This window comes from Eupeodes corollae, chromosome 1 (assembly GCF_945859685.1).
Source record: "Eupeodes corollae chromosome 1, idEupCoro1.1, whole genome shotgun sequence".
Lineage (NCBI taxonomy): Eukaryota > Metazoa > Arthropoda > Insecta > Diptera > Syrphidae > Eupeodes > Eupeodes corollae.
In genome coordinates this window covers 280,633,299-280,643,524 of record NC_079147.1, presented here as the reverse complement: position 1 = coordinate 280,643,524, position 10,226 = coordinate 280,633,299, and the positions used below count along the sequence as shown (strand labels likewise).

At 35.5% G+C, this 10,226-nt stretch overlaps 1 protein-coding gene across 2 annotated transcripts; it reads right to left on the bottom strand.

Annotated features, from left to right (window-relative positions):
• Window positions 1-1,993: 1,993 nt before the first annotated feature.
• LOC129940078 (SWI/SNF-related matrix-associated actin-dependent regulator of chromatin subfamily E member 1-like) lies at window positions 1,994-9,989 on the bottom strand. 2 transcript variants are annotated; one of them, XM_056048317.1, is made up of 10 exons: window positions 9,783-9,989; window positions 5,136-5,180; window positions 4,703-4,824; window positions 4,422-4,637; window positions 4,276-4,360; window positions 4,018-4,116; window positions 3,679-3,953; window positions 3,356-3,607; window positions 2,290-3,289; window positions 1,994-2,231 (listed from the first exon to the last, which is right to left on the bottom strand). In XM_056048317.1, the coding sequence occupies exons 1-10, from the start codon at window positions 9,850-9,852 to the stop codon at window positions 2,182-2,184; spliced, it is 2,214 nt and encodes a 737-aa protein (XP_055904292.1). In that variant the 5' UTR covers window positions 9,853-9,989; the 3' UTR covers window positions 1,994-2,181. The 2 variants fall into 2 exon arrangements, with proteins under 2 accessions (XP_055904292.1, XP_055904293.1); XM_056048318.1 differs by lacking the exon at window positions 5,136-5,180 and having other exon boundaries at window positions 9,783-9,988.
• Window positions 9,990-10,226: the final 237 nt, after the last annotated feature.

The window sequence follows — 10,226 nt, the reverse complement described above, 5'->3', positions numbered from 1 at the left end:
TGGTATAGAACCAAAGAGGTTCAAAATGATGGAGTGCCCCACATTGTTGCTGGTCCATTGTGATGAGGCGTTGAGTCTTATAGCTGTAGTCGCTGCCACTTGTTTGCTGAAGATGTCGAGTGGTGTCAGATGAAGGAGAGTATCTAACGCTGCTGAGCGTGTGGTTCCTAATGCCCGCTTATACAGAGACATGCAGTGCGTTGGACTCTGCTGAGTTTGTCGTAGTATGTTACTTTCTCCAGTGCAGTCCACCATACTGCAACCCCGTACATAAGTATTGGTCAGATGAACGATGTGTATAGCCAATAGTTAATGCGAGGTTGAAAATACCATTTGCTTTCTATTGCTTTCTTTCCAACTTAATTTTTTGCCCATTATCAGACTAAGATATTTGGTTTCATTAGTAAAAATTAGTGGTACACCTTTTATTGAAGGAGGTAAAATTACTGGGATCTTGTATTTCCTTGTAAAAAGGATGAAGTCTGTTTTTTGAGTCCACAGTATCTAGTGAGCATATTGAGTGCGTTTTGGAGGAGGTCTCTCAGTGTATTAGGCTGTAGCCTTCCCTCTCAAGGGATATTAGCAGTTCGTTAACCTCTATGTTCCTCAGGAGAGGGGACAGACCACAACCTTGCGGAGTGCATCTACCGACAGACCTTTTCGTACAAAAATCCCCCATCTTAGAGTTGATGATCCTGTTTTTTGGCATTAGATTAATCAACTCACAGAGTGAGTATTCGACGTTTAAGGTCGTCATAGCAGATGTGTCAACGTTGTCGAAACAGCCCTCAATATCCAGGAAGGCTACCATAGTATATTCCTTACAGCTAGCCACTAATATTTTATATTTACTTTATGAGCACAGAACAAATAAAAACATAAGAATTTATACAATCTAATGAATTATTTATTGATTAATGAAATGATTTCGAAAAGTATTGGAAGTTATAAAATCAATCGAATGGTAGGACTCTGAAAACGATTTCACTAGATTTTCATTTCACTCGATTTTGGAAACCTAGCTGATAGCAACTAAATGAGTGCGAAAGAAAATTTGTCCCATACAATTGTTTACGCTCTCAAGTACAGGAGGTGTCAGCACTTCTCTGACAGTGTCGAATTAACAACAAACTTTTCTGCAAGCAAATTGGATTTATCAATCTTTCTAGATTGACAATTTAATTCATAATCATATTTGCACTGGAGGCTTTGTTAATAACGATTAAAAGTAGTTACCAGTTTAAGTTGCTGAAGAAGTTGTTGAGACCGTCGCACTTAGCTTTCTCGTAGCTGCAGCTTTTTTTCTGACATAAGACTTGTTCAGATATGACACCAAAAGTCTAATGAGCCTAAAGGCGGTAATAAACCGACGGTATATTCATATGGAACGTCAGGAGTCCAAGTTTGTTTAACTCAACAAAACTCTTGACATACCTTCCCTCGGGTGTTGTTTGTGGTTTGAAATTGCCCGTAACAACGATCTCACTGTGGGGGAAATGGGATACAAAGCTCTGGGGTCGTAAATCAGATCGAGTTCTTTCGAAGTCGAATTATAATCCAGACCTGTATGAATGACCTGTTTTGAATAGGAGCACTAAACTATAACAATGAAGGTTACTCCGAATGATCGGTGTTTTCACGAACATCAGTCTCGATTGGAGCCAAAGCTGCTGGACTGTTTAATACAATGTGGACGTAAATACAAAGACATTTTTTCGGAGCCCCGATTGTTACAGTGCTGAACATAAAACTTGCCAGCCATTACAAAACACAAAAAAAAAACAAAACTAGACGGATATCTATTCGGCCTCTCGTCCTAGCAAATTCGCACTTAAGGAAGATCAAGACTCATTTAGTGATGACCTCAATTTATTTCCTATTCAGTACTCAGGAAAGTTAGCTACAAACCTAACTTTTTCAACAAAAAAGAAAAGATTTTTTGGAGTACTCATTTTCTCGAAAAGTGTACTTTAAAAACTAAAATTAAAAGAAATTTGTATTACCAAAAATGTATCTTAGTGAATATTTATTTGATTAGAATGCAACAAAATCTATAGGACTATGGTATGATCTTCATCTTTTAGTTAAAATGTACATAATTTTTGATTAAAATAAAACAATCCTAAAATCATTTTCGAAAATCTCAACCTAAAAATAAATTGAATCTTAACCCATACCAAATTATTCAGAATCTTTTTTTTCAGCATCGGTATCCATTTCACGTTTAGCACCTGAAAGAAAATTTATAAAATCAAGACTAAACTACTAAATGAAATTAATGAGAATAACCTTCAGAAGGTGGAGCTCCTGGGGGCATTGAAGATGAAGAACTTTGTTGTTGTTGCTGCTGTTGTTGTTGTTGCATTGGAGGAGTAGCATTTAATTGAGCAGGTGTATAGCCTGGATGATGACCTTCATGCGGCCCATGAGGTTGCTGTTGCCCCGGAGAAGAGGAATGATCTTGGTAATGAAGTGGTGGCCCATGTGGCGGACGGGGGCTCATATAATGCGAAGGTGGCGGAGGAGGTCCGTATTGCTGATGATAAGGATACGGAGGATATTGACCGTATGCTTGAGGAGGATGGCCACCATATTGAGGCGGGTAGTAAGGCGACCTGTGAGGTCCCCCAGTGGGTGCATAGCCACCATAACCAGATTGGGGCATGCTAGGGTGTCCCGGCAAAGACGGATGCCCAGCCATGTGAGGTGGGAGGTGATGCTGCGGCGGCGGTGGTGGATGATGGGATTGAATTGCCGCCGAAGTTTGTTGCACACTTGTTGGTGGTTGTGGTGCCGGTGGTTGTGGTTGTTGCGGTTGTTGTGGTTGTTGTGGTGGTTGCGGAGCGGTAGAGGGTTCTGTGCTTGGTGGTTGTGGCACAGGAGGCAACTGCGGCGGAGCAGTATGTGGTACCTGTGGTGGTAGACCATGTGGCATGGGAGAGTTTTGTTGTTGGGGTTGAATTGGAGGTGGTTGGGGAGTTGTAGAAGGAGGACGCATATTCAAGCTTGGACTTAAACTGACATTTTGAGGTACTGGGGCACCACCTGGAGCGCCACCTGCTGTTGGTTCAGCTATTGGTTCTTTGGGAGCCGGTAATTGCGGAGGTGGCGGTGTTAATTGTGACTCTAAAGGAGGTCTCTCTCCCCAAGGCTCATTCTTACGTGCATTTGCCGCTGCCTTTTTGGGACTTTCCGATCCAGGTTCTTTGGTCGGAACAGGTTTTGGTTTATCTGGTTTGCTGGCCGGTGGTGGTACAGATGGTTTCAAAGTGGGTTCTATTTCCATAGGCTTTACAGAGAGTAAATGGTTTTTTTTTCTATAAAAACAAATTAAAATTTAATCTGCATTACTAACCTCAGGTTCCATTTTGGTACTTTCAGCACTAGTTATGCCTTGTTTAGATGGAATTTGAACAGGACTGTTCATTTGAGGGGGAGCAAAAAGTTTTGGATCATCAGGACGCACGGGAGGTGGCTTATTTAGCATTGGATTGAGAGACATATTTGGTGCATCATCGGCACATTTTTGGCGTTCTTTACGCATTTCTTCGTACATTTTTTGAACCATCTTTTGGAAAGTCTCCTCATCCACAGCTGGTTTGCAGTGCTTTAATTAAAACAAAAAGGAAGTACATATAAGTTTGGACAATGGTCTTTGTTTCATTATATTTTACAAACCCTTTTCAGTTCTTCCTGAAATGTATCACTCGATTCAATCATTTTGCGTTTTTTTGTCTCGAATTTCTCTTCCATTTGTTGCAGTTCAGCTTCGAGTTTTGTCTGATGCATTGTCAGGGAGCTAACTTGCTTCTTTAATACTTGCATCCGATGCGTAGTGACAACCGAACGAACATCAGGAACAACCGCATCCGAAAATATTTCATTGATTAATCTATGATTTCGTAGGAAACGGGCATAGGCCACGTGTTTAAAGGAATAACCATCGTCTTGATCTTTAATTAATGTTTTTTAAGTTAGTAATTAAGATAATATGGAATGTGTGTATTTTTGTTATACCATCCTCATCTTCAGCCGGTTGAATGTCAATTCTACGTTCCTGTTGTCCTTTGCCACTTGAACGTGATGGAGTCTCATGGACATCAGTGTCTGGGTTAGCTTTTGAGAAATAATATTATACCACAAAATAAGAAACAAAGAGAACAACATTTGAAACAGAAATTCAAAGTCCATGTTTTTTTTAAATCTCACATCAATACAACAATTTTTCAATGTCAGAATTTTATAACATGGGCATAGCAAGCAAATTAGACATACCAGGTTTAGTTTTGTTTTTAGCTGCAATGAAAGCCAAATACGCTGGTGAATTGTGGTAAGCCTTCAGGGCTTTTTCATATTCAACCTTATAAACAAGAAATGAGAGTTAGACCTTTTCTTTACAATTCACTGAACTTGAAATTTACCTTTTCAGCTTCATATTCGTCAATAAATTCTTGTTTTTCTGCATCTGTTGCATTTTTCCACATCGATCCGATTTTCTTGCCAAGTTCCCATAACTTGAGTTCAGGATTAGCTGACTTCACACTGTCCCAAACTTTCTTCGAATAGCGCATATATGGTAAAATCGGTTTCTCTGGTGGTTTAGGAGGTTTTGGAGCTCGAGATTCAGTTTGATTTTTCTTTATTAAACAAAATAAAAATCATGACTATATTCTTTGATTGATGGAAGAAAGGTGGAACTTACTGATGATTTTCCAGTCTTCTGTGGAGTAAATGCCGGATTCCCATGATTACTGTGCGTAAAAATCGGTGTGGTATCTTTATTCCTCTCGGAACTACTTCCACCGCCAGACGCTCTGAGCCTTTCTGTGTCATTTCAATACAAAATCAAATTCATTTAAAAGACTTTCAAAGATAAGAAATATAAGAAAGACCCAAAAAAAATAACTAACCAACAACAAGAACAAAAAATATAATGAATGTTAAATGTTTGTTAGAAAATAAAGAATTTTATTGCGAGGGGATGAAAAAGCTGATATAGAAAATGATTGTACTTTCAGTAGCTCGAAAATACGAATAAGAATATTGAAAAAAAAAAATAAACAACATTACCACTACAATATGTTGCACTTACAGAAAAGAGACTTTGCAAAATAATTCGATGTTTTTATTATTACCTTTAAGAATGTTGAACGATGCGGGAACGGCAGACGACTGCATATCTGTTTTAATTAATTTTTGTTTGTAATATTTTGTAAAAAGAAATTTTGAAACGTATTATTAAATTTAACAACAAAAAAAAATTCTTATGACAAAAATGATTCTCAATATTTTATTTATATATTAAATCCAATTGGGTATGAAATTAAAAAAAAAACAAGAACAAATTAAAATAAACCAAAGGTACAAAATTTGAATTAATTTAATTTTTAAATGAACGTTTAAAAATGAGTTTGAAAATGTGGTCGCCCGTTTCCATTCTTTGTTAGAAAAAAGCAATTTTTATTTTAGTTTAGTTTTATAAATAATTGTATATTTATGTTTTCACAAGCGAGTAGAAATACAAAAAGCAAGTAGTTAAGAGAAAAGCTTTAAATAAATGTGGAGTAGTATTTTTTACTCTTTGGAACTTTAGACAAAAAGGAGCAATATATAATTTACTTATTTATGGTGAAAAAAGTGGATTTACTAGTTACTTAATTTAAGACTTTAGTCAAGCTAAAATGTTATTTGGATATTTTACTAAAACGAAATCACCTAATCACAGGCACGGTCGGTGTAAATTAGTATTACGTTCGACAAAAATAAATATAGCTTGTCAAAACTAAAACATTGGAACGGAATTCAAGGCTAAAGTTGACCCCCTTATCAAGAACTCCAAACTTTTGGATAGTTTTTTTTTGTTTGAAAGGAAACTATGATCCTTTTTTTGTTTAAAAACGGTGATTTTTGATTTCCTATTAATTTTTAAATTTAATGTATTATTCTTTGACTTCATTAAGTCAAATGCAACGCAATTTTTAGGATCCATAGCAAACAAATAAATATATGGACAGCTTGACTACGACTGGATTAATTAAGTTTGGGGTAAGTGCATACGACCTAAGCATCAAAGGTGTCCTTCTAGAACTGGAGTAAGCTCTCACAGTTTTAAAGTTCTTGATACAAGTTAATCTCTTTAAGAAACTTAGGAGGAAGGTAAATGCTACACAACCTATTACTGACACTGTTTGTACGGCCAAGTACTAAACTTAAGTCCTTAATATTTTTGTCTGCTTCGTTTAAGGGAGTTCTTTTCTACTCATCTTTTTTATTTTGTTTTTAATCAATGTCAGTGTCTGGGGCCCTACTATTTAACTCGATTCTACAATGAATTCTCTAATTCGAAAAATTGTTACTATGTCTCTATTTGACTATTTTTGAACCAACGAGAATCGAATAGTTCTAGTAGTGCTAATTTTCGAATTAATGAGGAACTATGTAACTCGAAAGTAGATTTCAAAAAAAGGCGAAATCGAAAGTAATCATTCTACATCAAATGTGTTTGCGAGCGAAGTTTTTTTTGTCAAAGTGTAAGTAAAATGTTATATCTGTTATCTTTGTTATGTTATCTACCACCCCAATTACACCGGGAATTCGTGATTTTTGCCAAAAATAGCGTTTGGACTTTCGTTTCTCTTCATTATCAATTTAAAATTCATCATTAGCGGGTACACGACTCTTTCGATTGAAGTCAAAACTTCGTATTTTTGACATGGTTTGCTGTGAAAGTCCATCATTCTTGTCACCATCGATTTGGTTTTGGTAACCTCCTGTTGCCGAAAACTTCAATGCTACTGATAACTTAATGATAATCGGAACAGCATTTTGTCTTCTGCGAGTAGTAATGTCGGATGATATGGTGGTAAGTAAGAACATAAATCCGTCTTTAGAAAGACGATAATTCTTAACAAAACTAAAACAAAAGTATATATTTTTCATTAAGAATGCGTTCAAATATTCTACCGTTACATATATTATGTACAAACATTTTCTCACTCAGCTCCATTATGTTGCTATTATCTCTTATTCTTCTGCGTTCATTTTGCTCGTACCGTTCTTCATTACCTTGCATTTTCTGTGTCCATTGTTGTATAATTATTCTTGTTAAAAAATTGTATGCTTTTTTTTTAACTGTCAAACAACTCGATACTTGTTCGAAAGTACAACATTTTTTTAAAACAAGTTGGTATAACCGGCATCAGATTTGAAAGTAGAATCGGATATGAGTTTCGAATAGAATCAAAAGTAGAATCGAGTTACATAGTAGGGCCCCTGCATCTTAATTTCCCTTAACGCCAACATGTCCAGATACCCCATAAAGTGTAATGGAGTTTTGTTACCAAGTTCTTTAAGTTAATGAATACGGTCTTTCATTTCTAGTGTCAAGTTGATAGCGCTGGAATTCGATACCTATTACACTGAGCTTTTATTTGAAGTGCCATATTATATAATATATAACTATTTATAATCAATCGGTTGGTAATTCAACAACGCGTTGAAATTAGAAAAACTTACAACAAAGTGGTGATTAAAACTCGCGCATTACGCGATGATTCCGATCGTCATAATCAACTGACTTTTCCAGCAGTGGGTAAAATTATGAACGAATTTGAAGAAAGTGCACAATCGTAAGGTATTAACGGATTATCCATTTTGTGGTTTCAAAAGTATACGGCTGCAATTCGACATTTAATAAACTAAATTGTTAAACCAATATTTGTTTTCTTCAGCGGAAGTCTGACATTTACAAAATTGGATCGCTTTACTTACGCACAACGCATACAAATTGTTAAAACCTACTATAAAAATGGTTAATCTGCCACATCCACATATCGTGCTTTAAGAGGAGATCATGGTTCACATAATCGTCGAACGACCTACGCAAGTAATTGGCAAAATTGTGAAGAAATTTGAAGAGACTGTATTGGTAACATTTATCGCAAGGCATGTGCATCAGCCCTGATTGAGTCAATTCCTCGTCGTTCTCAGGAATTATGAGTGTCTTACTGCACATTATGGCGTATTTGGCATATGGACCTACACTAACATCCCTATAAAGGTCAGCTCACACAACAACTGATGGCAGCTGACCAATTAAACCGTGGTATTTAGATTCGTCAAATGGGTGCTTGAACAACAGGTGGACGATGATTTTTACAACAAAATTTTATTCAGCGATGAAGGACATTCCTCACTCGGTGGGTATGTTAATACAAAAATTGGTGTATTTGGGCTTCTGAGAATCCTCAAGTAATTGAAGAGGGGCTATAACATCCACAAAAATTCACTGTTTGCCGCGCTCTTTGATCCGGAGGTGTGAATTTACCTTAATTCTTCAAAAACGACAATGGAACGACTATCGCCATCAATTCAGAGCTTTATAGTCATATGACCACCGACTTTATTTTGCCTGCTATTGAAGAATACGATTTGGAGAATATGTGTTTTCAACGAAATGGTGCCACATGTCACACAAATCGAGCGAATATGACTTAATTGGAATTTCCTGGCCGCGTAATTTCTCGTCGTGGCGATATCGACTGGCCCCCAAGATAATGCGATTTGACACCGCTGGACTTTATGTGTGGGGCTACGCGAAAGACCGTGTCTATGCAGATACTTAAAAACCAACATTCATCAAGTTATGGCTAAGGTACCGCCCAATATGTGGTAAAAAGTGGACTCTTTTATTTTATTAGATTATTATAATTCTCTAAAACATTTTCTAATGGCATAAAAAACTTCTTAGTTTTGAACCATTTATAAGGGTTTTATTCCTAGTTACGTGATGGTATATTACAAAATATATTATTTTTTCGATCCGTTGTAGAATCAATGACCTTTGGATTTGTGTAGCACTAAGCAGCCTCTAAAGGGCTGTTTATATGAGAGCGAACAACGACCAATGAATAAATGTGATTTTAAATAATTTATAAACAGAATTGTGTACGAATTGTAAACAAAAAGTTGTAACTTTAAGCCTATTTAAAGAATGCAAGTTGTACATAAAGTTATCTTGCTATTGTTTTATGTGTTTCAAGTTAATCGACTCAAATCAGTTGTCAATCTAATGGTCCAGTTGTTTAACAGTTATCCAATTATTCGTCACCCGAACAATATTCATTGAGCAGCTTTGCGACTTTACTCACAAAAGTAAACCTATTTTAAAATTTCTTCTGAACCCAAACAACATTCGTATGAGAAAGAAATTTGTCTTTTTATAGATTTATGTTGTAGTAAAAGGGACTAATTTATAAATGAGTTAAATAACAATCAACATCATCTAAGAACAAAATATAATTTTTCTGTGGGTAGGTAAACAGAAGTTAAGCAAAAATTAAATTAACATTTTGTTCTTCAAAAGTTTGTATTTTCGAATGTGTATAGATTTCAAGTTTAGAAATAATAAGTCTAGGTACTTATTGGAAAATCATTCGCGATTTGGCGCAATAAGTCCGCACAAGAAAAAAATAACAACATACAAAACATAATTAATATATTCTAGCGACTGTCTCGTCTGTGGTTGACTTATCCGGAAAAGCGAACCTAAACTCTTTTTGGCGACGACGACGCCCAATGATTTATAAATAAAAAAGTTTTATGCAAGATAATAATAATTATAATTAGGGGACTAATTAGACATGCTTTTATCCAATAATTAATATAAATATAATACATTTAGATATATTTTTTGTGTACATACTTTTCGTTATAGATTAAAAAAGAAATAAGCAAGAAAAAATAAAACAATTTACATATTGAAAATAATTGAAGAAACTTACGACCACCAGATCCACTAGGCCCTGAGGGTAAATTGAGTGCAATTTGTTTATAATTTGCTGGCAAAGCCATAGTGTATACACTTATTGTTTATTTTCAATTAAGAAATTCGATCAATTTAAACACAAAATAGTAAAATAATCCAAAACGAATTCGGATGATTTGTGTGGGACGTCGGCATCGGCACCACAAGAAAATTATCTGTCAATTTTGATTTCAACTTTCGCGTTGGTTTTGTATTATGAGTGAATGTGTTCAGCGAAAGAAAATGACCAAATGTGTTCAGTAATACATAATAAATGTTTGTGCCCTGTTACACGGTGAAATTAGTGGTAACATTTTTTGTATTTTTTTTTTCTAATAACTTTTGCATTAACTAATGGATTTATGTTGATACTTAAGAACATAAATTGACTCTTAAACTTTAGCAACCTTAGCATAAAGAC

Bases quoted from the DNA above. Each gene is read 5' to 3' on its own strand.
- LOC129940078 (XM_056048317.1), bottom strand. From the start codon at position 9,852: ATGGCTTTGCCAGCAAATTATAAACAAATTGCACTCAATTTACCCTCA. The intron at 4,638-4,702 runs GTAAGTTCCACC...TGTTTAATAAAG, and splicing joins AGAAGACTGGAAAATCATCA to AAAAATCAAACTGAATCTCG. The intron at 4,361-4,421 runs GTAAATTTCAAG...CTTGTTTATAAG, and splicing joins ACGAATATGAAGCTGAAAAG to GTTGAATATGAAAAAGCCCT.